Source organism: Entelurus aequoreus, linkage group LG15 (assembly GCF_033978785.1).
Source record: "Entelurus aequoreus isolate RoL-2023_Sb linkage group LG15, RoL_Eaeq_v1.1, whole genome shotgun sequence".
Classification (NCBI taxonomy): domain Eukaryota; kingdom Metazoa; phylum Chordata; class Actinopteri; order Syngnathiformes; family Syngnathidae; genus Entelurus; species Entelurus aequoreus.
Window position 1 is genome coordinate 13,687,026 of NC_084745.1, and position 20,000 is coordinate 13,707,025.

At 39.8% G+C, this 20,000-nt stretch overlaps 1 protein-coding gene across 1 annotated transcript in view; it reads left to right on the forward strand.

Moving 5' to 3' along the window:
- Nucleotides 1-20,000, forward strand: part of drosha (drosha ribonuclease III) — a 263,319-nt gene that overhangs the window by 106,823 nt on the left and 136,496 nt on the right. Inside the window, 5 exon segments of the mRNA XM_062020897.1 lie at nucleotides 7,294-7,432; nucleotides 7,531-7,591; nucleotides 8,039-8,098; nucleotides 15,528-15,627; nucleotides 19,900-20,000. The exon segment at nucleotides 19,900-20,000 is cut by the window's right edge and continues 2 nt beyond it. Of these exon segments, the coding sequence (XP_061876881.1) occupies nucleotides 7,294-7,432; nucleotides 7,531-7,591; nucleotides 8,039-8,098; nucleotides 15,528-15,627; nucleotides 19,900-20,000 (461 nt within the window).

Below are 20,000 nucleotides of genomic sequence, written 5' to 3' on the forward strand. Positions count from 1 at the left end.
CAAACGAAGTAAGTTTCTTGCAAATATCATCCCTGCAGGACGAGGAATAACTAACATAGGTGGGACCAAGTCATTGATTTGCTAGTTACAAGTAAGTCTCAAGTCTTTGCTCTCAAGTCTCGAGTCAAGTCCCGAGTCAAGACAGGCAAGCCCCGAGTCAAGTCCAAAGTCAAGACTGGAAAGTCTCAAGTCAAGTCCCAAGTCCTGCATTTTGAGTTTTGAGTCCTTTCAAGTCCTTTTAACCACAGACTGATATATTTACACAGATTGTGTATGCTCTTCAAACGCTGTATTTATATATTAAAACAAGTGCATTTGAAATTGCAGGAAAAAAAAATAGTGCTGACATTGCACTTCATAATAGCACTATTAACTAGTCATTTTAAACATTTAACTCATTCCTTTACAGAATAAACACATTTAAAAAAACAAATGCATCTGTACTTACAAACCCCGTTTCCATATGAGTTGGGAAATTCTGTTAGATGTAAATATAAACGGAATATAATGATTTGCAAATCCTTTTCAACCCATATTCAATTGAATGCACTACAAAGACAAGATATTTGATGTTCAAACTCATAAACTTTATTTTTTTTGCAAATAATAATTAACTTAGAATTTCATGGCTGCAACACATGCCAAAGTAGTTGGGAAAGGGCATGTTCACCACTGTGTTATCAATCAATCAGCTTTATTGTCCATTCTTACATGTACAAGACACATAAGAACTGAAATTACATTTTCGGCACAATCCCGCTAAGAGCAGACATACGTTACAGGGAGACAAGACGGGACCGCCAACGGATCAGCCTCACTTAGGCGCTCCTCAAAAAGGTGGGAAAAAGGTGACATTGGGGGGAGGGTGGAAGTAAAAAAAAATGTCAGTCTGAGGCTGGACCCTCAGGAATGGTCCAGACTGAGTCCGAGGAAAAAAACCTCACATAGCATGGCACACATAAACAAGGTACATTTAATCACAACAAACTCGCAACAAAGTCATCCAACAGGACCTTGGAGGCCAGCAGCTGCTGTTGAGCGCTGCTCAGCCCCCACAACCCCGGAGGAATAAAGCAGTGGTGAAGGCGTTGATTGGGGAAGGGAATGTGCGTGCATGTATGCCCAATTAACTTGGGTGAGATGTTGGATTGTCTTTATGGGCCGAGGCCGGCCCCAAGAGTTCGTTCAAGAGTCCGACCCAGGTGCTTTTGAAGAAAAGGGAAAGGTCAAAAGCGTCCATCTTTGAGGAGTCCTCGGGGGAGTGTTTTCAAACAGCCTGTTCCTCAAGGCCATTCGAGGGAGTCAAATCGTAGATTAAGATGTTGTTTTTTTCTTCGAGCAGTCAAAACAATGACATTCCTGCTCTATATGCTGGCTCTGACAATTCCAATTTATTCTTTCTGTAACATCATCAAGATCGAATCTACCTTGCGATTCAAATCAGCAATCGCTCCAGTCTGTGATCCCACAGCACGACCCATTCCTTCCATTGCGTTGAACAGCCTGTTGGCCCCTTGAGTGGCTGCCATCGTCTTCCGAATTTGACGATACACCAGAGCAATGCCCAGCCCAATCAGCAAATGCCCTGCGATCACAGCTCCAAATAGGTAGATGTCTTCCACGTCCTCGATGGAAAGGACTGAGAGGCACATGATTCTCCAAGTATTCCAGGAATCTCTCACGTACCCCGCAGCAATGGTTCCATCAGGGCAGCCAGGCTCCCCCGAGCCTCTTTTCCTTGTCGAAAAGACTGTGTCAATTGCGTCGAGAGTCCAGTTGATCAAATTCATTTTGATGTTTAGATTTGAGGACAGCTCAAGAAAAGAGGCTTCAAAATAGTTCAAACAAGACAAAAACAAAGAGAGCAAGCAGGGAAGGAGGGAGCGGAGAGAGATGCGACCGCCCTCACCAGTGGCAAGACAGAAAACCATGTTACATGGCCTTTCCTTTTAACAACACTCAGTAAACGTTTGGGAACTGAGGAGACACATTTTTTAAGCATCTCAGGTGGAATTCTTTCCAATTCTTGCTTGATGTACAGCTTAAGTTGTTCAACAGTCCGGGGGTCTCCGTTGTGGTATTTTAGGCTTCATAATGCACCACACATTTTCAATGGGAGACAGGTCTGGACTACAGGCAGGCCAGTCTAGTACCCGCACTCTTTTACTATGAAGCCACGTTGATGTAACACGTGGCTTGGCATTGTCTTGCTGAAATAAGCAGGGGCGTCCATGGTAACGTTGCTTGGATGGCAACATATGTTGCTCCAAAACCTGTATGTACCTTTTCAACATTAATGGCGCCTTCACAGATGTGTAAGTTACCCATGTCTTGGGCACTAATACACCCCCATACCATCACACATGCTGGCTTTTCAACTTTGCGCCTATAACAATCCGGATGTTTCTTTTCCTCTTTGGTCCGGAGGACACGACGTCCACAGTTTCCAAAAACAATTTGAAATGTGGACTCGTCAGACCACAGAACACTTTTCCACTTTATTTAGAAAAGTATTGTAATACATTTTGGTACCGATACCAAAATATTGGTATTTGGACAACCCTTATATGTATATATGTGTATATATACACACTTATGTATGTGTATATACAGTATGTATTTGTTTGTGTGTGTGTATGTGTATATATATGTATATGTATGTATGTATGTACACTACCGTTCAAAAGTTTGGGGTCACCCAAACAATTTTGTGGAATAGCCTTCATTTCTAAGAACAAGAATAGACTATCGAGTTTCAGATGAAAGTTCTCTTTTTCTGGCCATTTTGAGCGTTTAATTGACCCCACAAATGTGATGCTCCAGAAACTCAATCTGCTCAAAGGAAGGTCAGTTGTGTAGCTTCTGTAACGAGCTAAACTGTTTTCAGATGTGTGAACATGATTGCACAAGGGTTTTCTAATCATCAATTAGCCTTCTGAGCCAATGAGCAAACACATTGTACCATTAGAACACTGGAGTGATAGTTGCTGGAAATGGGCCTCTATACACCTATGTAGATATTGCACCAAAAACCAGACATTTGTAGCTAGAATAGTCATTTACCACATTAGCAATGTATAGAGTGTATTTCTTTAAAGTTAAGACTAGTTTAAAGTTATCTTCATTGAAAAGTACAGTGCTTTTCCTTAAAAAATAAGGACATTTCAATGTGACCCCAAACTTTTGAACGGTAGTGTATGTATGTATGAATGTATTTATGTATATACACACATACACATATATAAATATATACACATACACATATATATATATGTATATTTATGTATATATATGTATACTTATGTATCTATATGTATATTTATGTGTATATATATACATATATATATATGTATGTGTATATCTATATATATATATACACACAATGTATTTGTGTGTGTGTGTGTGTGCATATATATATATATATATATATATATATATATATATATATATATATATATATATATATATATATATATTCATAATGTTACTACCTGCTGGTGTTAAAGTGTATTTTATTGTGTTATGATGTTAATTTTCCCATGGTCTGTGAACACACCGTGTCGGCAGAGAATGAGGAAGTGTTGTTCTGCATCAAGAAGTAAAACACGGAGATGTGTGTGCACGGAGGAAATCCTTGTTTGAATTGTGCCCGTTGACATAAATTCTGTTAGAAGCAGCTGGGTTTTTATGCAGAATCTAAAATGATTTGAGTGTGTGCATGATTACCTATAATGTTGGGCCGGGTGAATCAATATGTTTATGAAGTTTATGTTCGACTGTCAGGAAAAAAAATAGCAGTCACAAGATATGTGCACCCACACACACACCTTGTAGCGTCCCGGATGAGTTAGTGCTGCAAAGGCCCCCCTCAGTGTAACCTGTATCGCTGTTGATCAAGTATGCATTGCATTCACGTGTGCGTGCGTGCAGAAGCCACACATATTATGTGACTGGGCCAGCACTCGGACTGGATCAAAAGCGGACCTGACAATTTTCGGGAGGGGCACTGAAATTTGGGAGTCTCCCGGGAGGGTTGGCAAGTATGAGAATTAGCGGTGAATGCGGTGTTACCGCGGCACCGCCGCTGTATAAAATCGGCGGGCCAGCTCTACTGCTAATTTGATATCGCCTCAAGGGCCAAGTGAAATTACAGGGCGGGCCAATTTTGGCCCGCGGGACAGAGTTTGACACATGTACTAAACCAAGAGAAGAGCAAAGCTTGTTTATTAGACTTCATCTTCATTAGCCAAACTGCTTTGTGTTTTATTTTAATATCAAAAAGTAAACAGAAGGTTTTTATACATTGCTTGTGTTTTTTTCATATCACAAAGGTATTGCTTCAAAATACATTCACGTAACACATAATTTTGTTAATGTGTTATTGTTAGAGATGTCCGATAATGGCTTTTTTGCCGATATCCGATATTGTCCAACTTTTAATTACCAATACCGATATCAACCGATACCGATATATACAGTCGTGGAATTAACACATTATTATGCCTAATTTTGTTGTGATGCCCCACTGGATGCATTAAACAATGTAACAAGGTTTTCCAAAATAAATAAACTCAAGTTATGGAAAAAAATGCCAACATGGCACTGCCATATTTATTATTGAAGTCACAAAGTGCAACAGCAGCTTGAAATTTGGGACATGCTCTTCCCGAGAGAGCATGAGGAGGTTGAGCTGGGGGGGTAGGGTTTAGCGGGGGGTGTATATTGTAGCATCCCGGAAGTGTTCGTGCTGCAAGGGGTTCTGGGTATTTGTTCTGTTGTGTTACAGTGCGGATGTTCTCCCGAAATGTGTTTGTCATTCTTGTTTGGTGTGGGTTCACAGTGTGGCGCATATTTGTAACAGTGTTAAACTTGTTTATACGACCACCCTCAGTGTGACCTGTATGGCTGTTGACCAAGTATGCAATGCATTCACTTGTGTGTGTGAAAAGCCGTAGATATTATGTGGCTGGGCCGGCACGCAAACCTTTACGGTTTATTGGCGCTCTGTACTTCTCCCTACGTCCGTGTACACAGCGGCGTTTTAAAAAGTCATAAATTTTACTTTTTGAAACCGATACCGATCATTTTGAAACCGATACCGATCATTTCCGATATTACATTTTATTTTATTTATTATTATTCTTATTATTATTCTTCTGTCAATGGTCAACAAAATAAACAAACAGTTGTACATTCATAGATTGAAAAAGAAAATGTTGCAGACCGAAAGAGTTTAGGCTGAAGTTGAACACTTATTGCGCCTTATTGCGGGGCGGTATAGCTCGGTTGGTAGAGTGGCCGTGCCAGCAACTTGAGGGTTGCAGGTTCGATCCCCGCTTTCGCCATCCTAGTCACTGCCGTTGTGTCCTTGGGCAAGACACTTTATCCACTTGCTCCCAGTGCCACCCACACTGGTTTAAATGTAACCTAGATATTGGGTTTCACTATGTCAAAGCGCTTTGAGTCACTAGAGAAAAGTGCTATATAAATATAATTCACTTCACTTCACTTCACTAACCCTATAAACAATGTCAAGTACAAGATGAACTTCCGAAAATTATGAAATGTCCTTTGTACAACATATTATAAATACACATTATACACAACATAAACACAGTTAAATTATATACACAGTAAATGCATGTGAAATATCTTTGTACACATGTTACCTTTGCACCAATTATATACTATATACAAACAATTATACTTACATTATTATTTATATCGCACATTTAGTTTTTAATTAATATTGATCATAGTATTTACTACAGTGTTGATTCAAGAGTGATATATTTTTTCAAGACATTGGTCTTAAAGTGTTTTTTAAATGTGTGAATGGAACTGGAACATTTTAAGGAATCATCCAAGCGGTTCCACAGTTGAACCCCCCTGACAGAAACACATCTACTTTTTAAGCTCGTTCTTATGTTTGCTTTCTGAAAGACAGCTGAACCTCTGAGGTCATAGGGATTCTCTCTGGGTTTGAACCTCTCCTGTAGACACCGAGGCAGCATGTGGTTATGAGCTTTGTACGTCACAATAGCAGTGTTGAGGTCAACAAGATCGTGCAGTTTTAATGTTTTTAATTTAATAAACAGAGCATTTGTATGGTCATGATAATCCGCATAATTTACAATTCTAATCGCTTTCTTTTGAAGTAAGAATATAGAGTTGTTTGATTTGTAATTGTTACCCCAGATTTCAACACAATAATTAAGATATGGGAGTACGAAATAATTATATAACATGTTAAGAGCCTTTTGATTTACAGAGTTTTTGATTTTATGTAACATAGCAATAATTGTTGCCATCTTTGTCTTAAGTATATTTATGTACAGTTTCCAATTTAATTTATCATCTACAGTATATACATTCCCAAAAATGTTGTTGAATACACCCTTTCTATCTCCATATCATCAATTCTTATATGACACTGTATGTTATTTTTCCTATTTCCAAAAATTATATATTTTGTTTTATTTAGGTTGATTGATAGTTTATTGGCAACACTAAATTAGCCCTAGTGTGTGAATGTGAGTGTGAATGTTGTCTGTCTATCTGTGTTGGCCCTGCGATGAGGTGGTGACTTGTCCAGGGTGTACCCCGCCTTCCGCCCGAATGCAGCTGCAATAGGCTCCAGCACCCCCCGCGACCCCGAAAGGGACAAGCGGTAGAAAATGGATGGATGATAGTTTATTGGCATCAAACCATTGCTTTAGTATGTGGAGTTCACACTCTACAGTCTCTAAGAGTTGGCCAAGGTCTTGCCCAGAACAGTACAGACTTGTATCATCAGCAAAGAGAATACAGTTGAGTTTTTTAAAGATTTTACAGATATCATTGATATACAATAAAAACAATTTTGGTCCCAGTACAGAACCTTTTAAAGCATTTATCGGCCGATAATATCGGCAGTCCGATACTATCGGACATCTCTAGTTATTGTGTATAGTTAATTGCTATATGACATATTTCTGCTCAAACTCTTAATGGATCTCTCCCGATACATCATCTACATGTACATAACTTGAACATAACTTAAAAAAATAAAGAATAAAAAAATACCTCTCGCTATCAAAATGTAAAAATAGAGATAAAGGCATCATTTAATGACAAAAAGCTGACTTATGAGCCCTCCTTTTAAGGCAAAGCTTGCCTTGACCTTAAAAAGTTAAAATTCGTAGTCTGGACACCCCTGATCTAGACTGCAAGGAAGTATTTTAGATGTAGAATATGGTCATCACTTTGCTCTGCACTGCATTTATCCTTTCTTTTACCCTTGCTCACCTCCAGCTGGCCATGACGCATCCCAGCCACCATCTCAACTTCGGCATGAACCCCGACCACGCTCGCAACTCACTCTCCAACTGCGGCATCCGCCAGCCCAAATATGGCGACAGGAAAGTTCACCACATGTACATGCGGAAGAAGGGTGAGTCGTTTTGTTTTGTTTTTGCTCCTTTTTTTTCTTTTTCTGACGGCACCGTAAGAGAACCCCCTCCCCTCCCTCCCTCCCCCTCTTCTTTTCAGGAATCAACACGTTGATTAACATCATGTCTCGCCTGGGACAAGATGACCCCTCCCCCTCCAGGTAGGCCGCCCGCGGACACACATGTGTTCATGCTATCGCTGACCGCAGGGGCAATCAAAGGAACCATCCTTGTGATTAATATTCCCTGCAGGCCCGCTGACAGGAAAATTAGCTTTTAACTGTGGAAAGACGGGATATCTGGGCGGAAATGAGAAAAGCTCATTTCAAGGGCAGCGCGAGTGCTTATTACCTGTGTTATTACCTGTTTCCATCTGTTTGTTAGCACGATTACACAAACATTACTTAGTCCATTTCTAGGAAACTTTGCAAATGAGTGTGACAAACTGAGGAAGAAGGAATTTGGTTTTGATGGCTTTTCTTGTCCTCTGTAGCAGAATCAACCATTAACACTCTGTGCTGTTCAACATCGATTGAGCGCTATGCTAGTCGAGTGTGCGCTGGTTCTCCAGTGTATTTCGCCTTCCTCACATCTCCCCATATCCTCAGGATCAATCACAACGAGAGGCTGGAGTTCCTCGGCGATGCAGTCGTGGAGTTTCTCACCAGGTGAGAGAAAGGCGCTCCTGTCTTCTTGATAGACACAAGTGCTAATTGAAGTCGACGGCAGCGCTGTCAGACCTCTTTTCCTTTTCCGTCTTTCTTTGAGTGTCTGTCACGATAGTCTTCTTTGCTGGAGACAATTTACTAGTAATTGGAAGTGGGATATAATTTCTATACCCTCCCATTTTTCCCCCCCTGCCTGAGAGTTGTCATGACAGCTTGCAATTAGCTGTCTGCAACGCTTAGTGTGTTATTGACTGTGGGGCGTGTGCGGTCACTGCTGCCCGACACTTAGCTTAGCACGGGGGCTAATATATACCTCGTTATTATTAATCATGCACGCTACCTACAGACAGAACCACCCTGCGTCCTGCCGACTCCTTCTCACACAGGAGTTTATCACGAGGGAATAATACACAAAAATAACTGATTCTTCATTTAAAAGTGCACTTTAATGAACTTTTGGAACACCTTCATACATCATAGGTAGGGATGGGTACCGAATCAGGTACTTTTTTGGCACCGACCGAATCCCGCCGGATTTATTGGGCACGATTCACGTAACATCCAACGGTGCTAATTTACAGTACCTGGGTTGCGTGTGATGTCACGTGGTCGCACTTGGCGATCACTTGGATTGAGCAAATTAAGCCAAACGACCCAATTTTTTGATGCCCAAAAAAAAAGGACTCAAAAAATGCTCCCAACGTAAGTAAAGTAAGGCTCAACTTTTCAAAAAAAAAAAAAAAAGCGCTAGCTTGATGCCAGTATACAGTTCACTTTCAGTTTATTTCGAACATGCATACAATACAATGTAATGCATCACATACTTCCAGTTGTTTCATTACAGCACGTCCGAAAAGGAGTAGGAAGAAGCAGAGCTTATTTAATCCTACCCCTTTTCATTCCATAGCAATTTTATCCCATTTCCTTGTTCTCTGTAACAGTACAGTGAATAAATAAATAATACATGAATAATATACCATAGTAATTAAACAAATATTAAATACATAAATAATCTTTATCTCAATAGCAAGAAAAAAAGGGTTCAAGATGTTTATCATAATTCTTGATCTGTGTACTTTGTGAACACTTGTAGTTTGAACAGTCTCTTGAACTGAATCATATTGGTGCTTAGTTTGATTTATTTGGTTAATCAGTTCCATAATTTAATTCCACATACTGATATGCTGAAGGTTTTAAGTGTTGTACGAGCATACAAATGTTTTCAATTAGATTTTCCTCTAAGGTTATATTTCTTTTCTTTTGTTGAGAATAATTGTTGTACATTCTTGGGTAGCACGTTATAGTTAGCTTTGTACATAATTTTAGCTGTTTGCAAATGCACCAAATCGTTGAATTTCAATATTTTTGATTCAATAAATAAAGGGTTTGTATGTTCTCTACATCCAACATTATGTATTATTCTAATTGATCTTTTTTGTAACACCATTAAACATTGGCTTTGCTATGGACATGCTACTGTTTAGCATTAGCGATTTTACATGGCTATATTAACAATTTGTTAATAAAAACTAATATACTGAACAAATATAAATGCAACACTTCTGTTTTTGTGATAATTTTTCATGAGTTAGAACTAAAATATCTAAAACTTTTACTATACACACAAAATACTTATTCCCCTCAAATATTGTTCACAAATCTGTTTAAATCTGTGTTAGTGAGCATTTCTTCTTTGCCAAGATAATCCATCCCGCCTCACATGTGTGGCATACCAAAATGCTGATTAAACAGCATGTTTATTGGACAAGTGTGCCTTAGGCTGCCCACAATAAAAGGCCACACTGAAATGTGCAGATTTGCTTTATTGGGGGTCCAGGGGGGTCAAAAAAGCAGTCAGGATCTAGTGTGGCCACCATTTGCCTCACGCAGTGCAACATGTCTTCTTCGCATAGAGTTGATCAGGTTGTTGATTGTGGCCTGTGGAATGTTGGTCCACTCTTCTTCAATGGCTGTGCAAAGTTGATGAATATTGGCAAGAACTGGAACACGCTGTCGTATACACCGATCCACAGCATCCCAAACATGCTCAATGGGCGACAATGGGATGTTTTCACCTTCCAGAAATGGTGTACAGATCCTTGCAACAAAGGGCCATGCGTTGTCATGCTGCAACATGAGGTGATGGTCTCGTGTGAATGGCACAACAATGGGCCTAAGGATCTCGTCACTGTATCTCTGTGCATTCAAAATGCCATCAATAAGATGCACTTGCGTTGGTTGTCCATAACATTTGCCTGCCCATTCCATAACCCCAACTCCACTATGGGCCATTCCATTCACAACGTTGACATCAGCAAACTGCCCTCTCACACGACGTCACACACTGTCTGCAAGCTGCCCTGAACAGTGAAAATTGGGATTCATCCAAGAAGAGAAGACATCGAATGTGAGCATTTGCCCATTTAAGTAGGTTACGATGACAAACTGCAGTCAAGTCAAGACCTCGAGAACGGCGAGCATGCAGATGAGCTTCCATGAGATGGTTTCTCACATTCTTTGGTTATGAAAACCAATTTTTGCAGCAGCTGTCCGGGTGGCTGATCTCAGACCATAATGGAGGTGCACCTGCTGGATGTGGAGGTCCTAGGCTGGTGTGGTTACACATGTTCTGTGGTTTTGAGGCCGGTTGGCTGTACTGCTAAATTCTCTGAAACACTTTTGGAGACAGCTTATGGTAGAGAAATGAACATCCAATTCACGGGCAATAGCTCTGGTGGACATTCCTGCACGCTCCCCCAAAACGTGCAACATCTGTGGCATTGTGTTGTGTGATAAAACTGCACATTTCAGAGTGACCTTTTCTTGTGGGCACACCTATGTAAGGCACACATGTGCAATAATCATGCTGTTTGATCAGCATCTTGATATGCCACACCTGTGAGGTGGGATGGAAATCTTGGCAAAGAAGAAGTGCTCACTAACACAAATTTAGACACATTTGTGAACAATATTTGAGAAGAATAGGTCTTTTTTTTTGTATATAGTAAAAGATTTAGATCTTTGAGTTCAACTCATGAAAAATGAGACCAAAAATAAAAGTGTTGTTTACAATTTTGTTCAGTGTAAGATGCACGTTACAATCAAACAGCTGGTGCATAATAAGTACAATACTTGAGTATTACAATACGTAAGAGTATTAACACTCTTTAGGGTGCCACAAAAAAAATAAGTAAAATAAAATTAAAAAAAAAAAAAAAACTTTATGTATATATATATATATATATATATATATATATATATATATATATATATATATATATATATATATATATATATATATATATATATATACAATACCGCCTTTTAACTCCTTGGACTTGCGACTGTTATTCAAATTAAATTTCATACTTGCAAATGATAATATGATAATCAAACAAGATACAACAACTGGACAGCAGTTATCGTAATTGGGTCATTTTTAAATGTTGCAATAAAAAAATGGGATTTTATCATCAAAAACAAAGTACAAAAATTTATATGGATGAGTACCGGTATCCGTGAATTGGTACTGTATCAGTTCAAATGTGAACGGTACCCATCCATAATCATAGATTAATGATCATGTCTGATGTTTACTGCCACGATTGCAGTTGCAATGAATAATCAATTAATTTGATCAGAAAAACTTTGATTTATATTCTGTTGCTTCGATTAATTGTTTGAGAGTGACTAATACAAATGTATCAAATGCCACCGCATGCAGTGCCTGGAACTTGATATATGCGGGTATAGTTTCCCAAATGGAGCGCACATGAGAGCTGTGGTGTGTGGGTGTCGTGATCTGTAAATTTTTTATTTTTGTTAATGCACATCTTAAAAGTGCAATTTCATTGTTGATGTGGATTGATTAGAAAAAAAGCAGAACAATCCTTGTTTAGTTAAAATATTTTCCCTAAAATGCGTATCAGGGCTGCAGAATTTGTTTTTTCCGATGAATCGGACAATCTAATCAATAGATGACTTGATTACTAAAATATTCGATAGCTGCAGCCCTATTGACAATGGTATTGTCTTTTGTAGTGCAGTCATGTGAGTATTACACTTCAGAGGGAAAAGTTTAGCAAGACCAAATTTGTTTTCTAAAAAAAAAAAAAATTAAAATACTGAACAGATTTTTGGAGTTTGGAAATAAAAAATGAACAATATCTCCCTTGCAGCAGACAAAGAAATTATTTTCCGAGTGCCTTCCATCTTCCGTTGTTCTGCCCACGTCTTGGATTGTTGGCGTCGGATGAGACATGCTCAGCCTGCGTTCTGGCGCCCTGAATTATTTATCAGCCTCTTGTCCAGTTAAATGGCTACAGCAGATCCGACCAAATGCCTGCTAACCCCCCACACTCCCCTCCAGCCAACCCACACACACTCACAGCGAGCTGCCCCGGGAAGGCCATCTGAGACGCGCCGTGCAGCCAGCATGAAACTCTAGGACATTCTAGAAGTGATGCCGGGAAGTTTGTGTGGCTTCAGGCTTATTTACGGGTAAGGAGGGCATCTTTAGAAACAGATGATGTAAAATAAATAAGTCCTATTGCAATATTTGTGATTAAATATTTCATGCGTCTGTGGGAACGTGCTCATTCCCTCAAAGTTTTTTTTATCATTAGGAGCTCTTATTCAAGCTCTAATCGGCTAATTGACGGTTTAAGAGTTGTCCCTCAACTTTAGTTTTGTATCATAGCCCCTTTTCCACCGGAGGAATTTCTGTTACTGTCCCGTCCATTCTGAAAAATAGTGGCATTTTCACTGACAGTACCAGGGTAAAAAAAAAAAGTATCTATTACCCAGTTAAGACTTTTCAGATTTCCAATGACTTTTTAAGAGTAGTGAACATGCAAATCATGCAGGAATAATTTTACACAGGCAAATACCTGCCCCATTGCTGCCCACTGAACACATTTCTTAATTTGAAACCTATAACAAGGTAAAAATCTATCTGAAGTTTTTGGTAATAAAATTTCCCCAAAATATTGGGTGAAAAGTGTAGGGCTCTCTCAATCTGCGTTTGATATTGGATATTGGTCGGATATCAGCAAAAACTGTCGGGATTATAATATGTGCAAAGCTAGACAGCTACCGTAGTTAACATTTACTGTGTTTTCCGGACTATAGAGCCGATATATATACCGATATATAAGTCGCACCTACTAAATTTTAGGGGGAAAAAACGTTTTTTTTTACCTTGAAATTTCAACAATATTGCAGTCTAAAACCTGACATTTGTGAATATGAACAGGTATTAAATGATTATAGTTGCATGTTACTTGCACATGAAGTGTCCAAGGCAGAAGCCTATTAGACAGTATCCATTAACAAACATGTCAGCATCATTCAATTTACTGCCTCATGGGTTTAATTTGATTGTCACCAAAAAACAATTACCACTCCACTTAACTTAACGACAGGTTAAGCCGATTCCAGACAGTTAATCATAAATGTTTTTTATACATACCATTGTTCTCTGACTAATTTCACTTGATCAAGGCTTTTCTAACCTTCCACATTAAAGAATTATAAAAGTATGAATGATTCCCGCTGGTATTGTATTATATCAATATCGCTATTGCCCAATACCGAAAGCTCCAATATCGGTTTGTGTTGGTAATGAAAAAGTTGTATCAGCACACCCCTATAAAAAGGGATGATAATGTGGAAAAGTGGATAAAAGTGTGTAATTATTTCCCAATGTTTTTATTCATTTCAAAAGCTGACAAATGGACCTTACAGTCATTTTGTGCAAACAGAACGCCACCTGCTTTCCTGTCTCTGAATTGATTACAAATTACTTGAATTAAGTGGCCAGTTTTAATTCCGATGAAATCAAATGACACGCTGCGGTTTTGGGGCAATGCTAGCTCCTAATGAAAATGAAAGCAACTTTCCTGGAAACCCAGCTGTGGAACCAGCAATGTCTACTTTTTTGGGGTGGTTTAGAAACTCTGTGCAAAGTGCTTAAACAATTTTGAATAAAGGATTCAGGAGGGAGCATACATCTTCAGTCCACCCTAAAATGGAAGTCGACAGTCGTGTGTACAAAACCCAAAACCAGTGAAGTTGGCACGTGGTGTAAATGGTAAATAAAAACAGAATACAATGATTTGCAAATCCTTTTCAACCTATATTCAATTGAATAGACTGCAAAGACAAGATACTTAACGTTCAAACTGGAAAACTTTATTTTGTGCAAATATTAGCTCATTTGGAATTTCATGCCTGCAACATGTTTCAAAAAAGCTGGCACAAGTGGTAAAAAAGACTAAAAAAGTTGAGGAATGCTCATCAAACACTTATTTGGAACATCCCACAGGTGAACAGGCTAATTGGGAACAGGTGGGTGCCATGATTGGGTATAAAAGCAGCTTCCATGAAATGCTCAGTCATTCACAAACAGGGATGGGCCGAGGGTCACCACTTTGTGACTAAATGCGTGAGCAAATTGTCGAACAGTTTTAAGAACAACATTTCTCAACAAGCTATTGCAAGGAAATTAGGGATTTCACCATCTACGGTCTGTAATATCATCAAAAGGTTCAGAGAATCTGGAGAAATCACTGCACGTAAGCAGCAAGGCTCAAAACCAACATTGAATGCCCGTGACCTTCAATCCCATCAAAAAGCGACATCTGTGTGTAAAGAATATCACCACATGGGCTCAGGAACACTTCAGAAAACCACTGTCAGTAACTACAGTTTGCCACTACATCTGTAAGTGCAAGTTAAAACTCTACTATGCAAAGCGAAAGCCATTTATCAGCAACACCCAGAAACGCCGCCGGCTTCGCTGGGCCCGAGCTCATTTAATATGAACAGATAAAAAGTGTGAAAGCGTTCTATGGTCTGACGAGTCCACATTTCAAATAGTTTTTGGAAACTGTGGATGTCGTGTCCTTCGGAACAAAGAGGAAAAGAACCATCGGACTGTTCTAAGCGCAAAGTTTAAAATCCAGCATCTGTGATGGTATGGGGGTGTATTAGTGCCCAAGGCATGCGTAACTTACACATCTGTGAAGGCACCATTAACGCTGAAAGGTACATACATGTTTTGGAGCAACATATGTTGCCATCCAAACAACGTTATCATGGACGCCCCTGCTTATTTCAGCAAGACAATTCCAAGCCACATGTTACAACAGTGTGGGTTCATAGTAAAAGAGTGAAGGTACTAGACTGTAGTCCGGACCTGTCTCCCATTGAAAAAGTGTGGCGCAATATGAAGCGTAAAATACGACAGTTCGAAAAATTCAATATCTTGTATTTGCAGTTTATTAAATTAATTTAAATTGAAAAGTATTTGCAAATCATTGTATTCTGTTTCTATTTACGGATTACACAATGTGCCAACTTCACTGGTTTTGGGTTTTGTATTTTTTGATTTGTCTAAGAACTAAAGCATTAAATTCTCTCTCCACAGTGTCCACTTGTACTACCTCTTTCCCACCTTGGAGGAAGGAGGCCTGGCCACCTACAGAACAGCCATAGTGCAGAACCAGCACCTCGCCATGCTCGCTAAGGTGAACCCACCTCCTCATAACAAGCACCCCCAGTGGAAAGGTCTGCAAACTGACAGCAGATTGTTTGAGTGTCTGCCTCTCTTTAACGGGGCACATGGGAGACCAGGAAATTTCACCTAGCTGCCATCCATACCCTTTTTTTTTTCAATTTTGCCCTTACAGGTTTTGTAATTGGAGTTAAAAGGTTGTTGTTTTGGAGGCCGAGAGCGGAGTCTCTGCGGGCCCCCGCAGGTCTTCCTGAAACACTCCCGAGCTCCCCTCGCAGAGCTGAGCATCGTTGACTGGCTCGCTTTGCAAAGAACACAACAGCAATGGTCCCGCGATGTGGAGAAAGCAATTAAAAACTTCCATCTTTCATGTCGCTCCCCGCTGAATACAAAGATGCAGCCGCTCCGATCTGCATTAGCGCCGCGCTGCAGCAGTCGGCCTTGTTTCAATTTACGTGAGCGCGATCCAGCGCACGCCCCGTTGCCAACTTGTTCAGCGGGCTGGAGCGCTGAAGCCGTCTGCTCGAGAACACTCGTAATTATCCTTCAAAAAAAAATATATATATATATATCTTCATCCAGCAACGGCGCAATCCGCCACATGGAGGACTTTAAAAAGGGAGCGCTCCCTCGGATTTTGGGCGTTCATGAGTTGGGGTTTCGCAGGGGGTGGGCGACCACCAGCAGCTATCAGCCATAATTAAGTAGCACCCTGACTGTTTGCTCTACTGCTGGAGTTGGACTTTGGCTGCGCTTGGCAGGAAATAAGTTTGCAAACATTTACATAGAATGCATTTTATTAACATAAGAAAGTTTTCCGTTTATGTTATGCACACAGGGACTCAAAGGACCGCACTAAAGTACTTAGCAGTAGGAATGGGTCTTTTTGGCTACCATATTCCATCGGTACTGTCAAGTACAGATTCACTTAAAATCAGAACCAAAATTATCATAATATTATTTGTATGTATCGTATATTTGAATACCTTTGTTGGGCGTGACGTCACATCTGGTTGCAGACTCTGGTCCAGCTCAAACATTGGACGGGAATACAGGCATATCAATAGTGAACTGCCTCTGGGTAATATTTCATTTGTCCATGCCAACAAAGCAAGCATGTTTGGGAAAAAAAAGCTCTCAAAGGTCAGGCTCCATTTTGCTAAATGTGCTGGCTTGATGCTAATTTACATTGGCTATGCCATAAACAGTACATGCTACTGATTAGGATTAGCCGTTTAACATGGTGATTTTAACACCTCATTTATTGTATTTATTTTTAAACATTTCCTGTCCAGGCACTGAGGCAAATCATATTGTTGATGAGATGCCTGTATCTGCTGTACAGATTTACTTTACAAAAGAGGATCTTGTTGCCTTTTTTGTATTTGACTTTATTAAAAGGATATATTTAATGTTTGACACAGTCAGACCGTAGCGGGATGGGATAGGAGGAAGAAGAAAAAAAAGTAGATGGGGGGGGGGGGGGGGGATTAAGGGCACAAGAGGTGGATAAGACAAAGAGACGACAACAAAAGCAACAACAGAGCACCATCAGCAAATACATTATGTACAAATATGATATGAAAAATTGTAGCAAAGAACCAGTTACTGAAGTAGATCATCCATCCATCCATCCATCCATTTTCTACCGCTTATTCCCTTCGGGGTCACGGGGGGCGCTGGAGCCTATCTCAGCTACAATCGGGCGGAAGGCGGGGTACACCCTGGACAAGTCGCCACCTCATCGCAGGGCCAACACAGATAGACAGACAACATTCACACTCACATTCACACACTAGGGCCAATTTAGTGTTGCCAATCAACCTATCCCCAGGTGCATGTCTTTGGAGGTGGGAGGAAGCCGGAGTACCCGGAGGGAACCCACGCAGTCACAGGGAGAACATGCAAACTCCACACAGAAAGATCCCGAGGCCGGGATTGAACTCACGACTACTCAGGACCTTTGTATTGTGAGGCAGACGCACTAACCCCTCTTCCACCGTGCTGCCCTGAAGTAGATAGTATTAACACAAAAATGACAATGAACATTATTGCACTACAAATGGAGAAATATAACTATTGATGAAGAATAATAATACTAATTACAATCAAGGTGGTGGTGCTTTTATTATTGTCCATTCTTTAACATGTACAAGACATATAAGAACTGAAATTACGTTTTCGGCACAGTCCCACTAAGAGCAGACATACGTTACAGGGAGACAAGAACAGGACCGCCAACGGGTCAGCCACTTACGGCACCCCTTAAAAAAGGTGGGAAACAGGTGATATTGGGGAAGAGTAAAAAAAAAAAAATCAGTCAACTCCCGTCATTTTCTTCCAAATTTGACGATACACCAGAGCAATGCCCAGCCCAATCAGCAGATGCCCCGCGATCATGGTTCCAAATAGGTAGATGTCTTCCACGTCCTCGATGGAAAGGACTAAGAGGCACATGATTCTCCATTTCTCCCAGGAATCTCTCACGTACCCCGCAGCAATGGTTCCGTCAGGGCAGCCAGGCTCCCCAGAACTTCTTTTCCTCGTTGAAAACATTTTGTCAATTGAGTCGAGAGTCCAGCTAATCAATTCCATGTCTGATGTTTAGATTTGGAGGACAGCGCAGAGAAAGAGGCTTCAAAAAAAAGTGTAGACAAGACAAAGAGAGCAAGACGGGAGGAGAAAAAAATGTGACCGCCCTCACCAAGAGCCAGGCAGAAAAAGATTATCTATTATCAACAATACAATTGTTTCAAATGCAACAATACATAAATGTAATGAATACTTTAATTTCAAAAGAAAGCAGACAAGTGGGGGGTGAGAGAAAGGAGCGGACCATATTAACCTTATAGATTGTTATGGTAAAATATAGATTCTTATGGCAAAAATACGTTAAGCTTGTTTCTAACCAGTTTTGGTCTACCTTGCTTCGCAACTTCCGGTTTCTTCTTACGACAAAGAAAAAAATAAAAATGTATTGAATGTTTTATTGATATCTATTTTGTGATATACATTGATTTTGTTTTATCGCCCATCCCTAATAAGTACAATACTTACAGTATGAACCCTATGTAGGACTCATCAAAAGACAAAACTGGCACATTCAACTTAATGGCAAAGACTATTTCCTCGAGACAAGATGTTAACGTGTTGATTCCTGAAATAAATAGGGGGAGTTCTTTTACGGTGCGGTCAGAGAAAAGAAAACAAGTAAAAAAACAACTCACCCTTCTTCCGCATGTACATGTGGTGAACTTTCCTGTCGCCATATTTGGGCTAGCTGATGCAGCAGTTGGAGAGCGAGTTGCGGGCGTATTATCTGCTCACTGTTTAATGTTAAATTTTAAAAAATGATTTTATAATTAAACAAATTAACATTTATTACCACATAAACACACTAAAGTAACAAAATGTGGTACTGTTGAGTACCTGTATCGGTTCAAATGTGAAAGGTATCCATCCCTAGTTACCAGATTGAACCAAATAGAAAGTGTTGTTGTCTTTATCTGGTGTCTAGAGATGTATAGGCGCAAGCCAAAAGATCACATGGTCTCTTCTTTTTTTGTAATTTTTCTGTAAACTTTGCTGTCATTTTCACTCTGGCCTGTGGTACCTTAGTGAACCACACCAGAATTCACTTGCAAGGAAGCGAGGACATAGACTCAACTTTCAAGTGGACTGAGACCACTTGATTGGTTCGCACACGGGTTTGGTCTGATTGCTTTTACACACGAATAAAGGGACCGACAAGAGACCGTATCTTCCCACACTTCTCTTTTATAAGGTAAATCTGCATCTACATCAACACTATGATTTGCCTCAGTGGCTGGACAGGACAAAAAAAATGAAATGCTGAAATCATGTGCATCCCAGCACCATATAAAAATAAAAGCTTTTTTTGATAGAAAAAAAATAAATTGCCTAAGTGGCTGGACAGGACACAAAAATGAAAGGCCGGAATCATGTGTATCCCAACACAATATAAATAATAATAGCTTTCATTGACAGAAAAAAAAGAATAGAGGGACCGCATGACCATTTTAACCAAACGCTGAGCAGAGGAAGAGTTCTGATGCTAATTTGAAAATGTTGGGCATAAGTATAATATAATCAATACTAGATGATAAACGCTACATTTTGTGTTAAAATATTTTTCCACAAAAGTGTCTTGAAAAGAGGAGTCTTCCTAAGTTCAGGTTAATACGATATTTTTAATCAAATCTTTATTTCTGTTAGTGTTTTATTTTGAAAAAGAGCTTATTGGAATTTGTGTTGTCTTTTCCAGAAACTGGAGTTGGATCGCTTCATGCTCTACGCTCACGGACCAGATCTGTGCCGGGAGTCGGACCTGCGACACGCCATGGCGAACTGCTTTGAGGCCCTCAT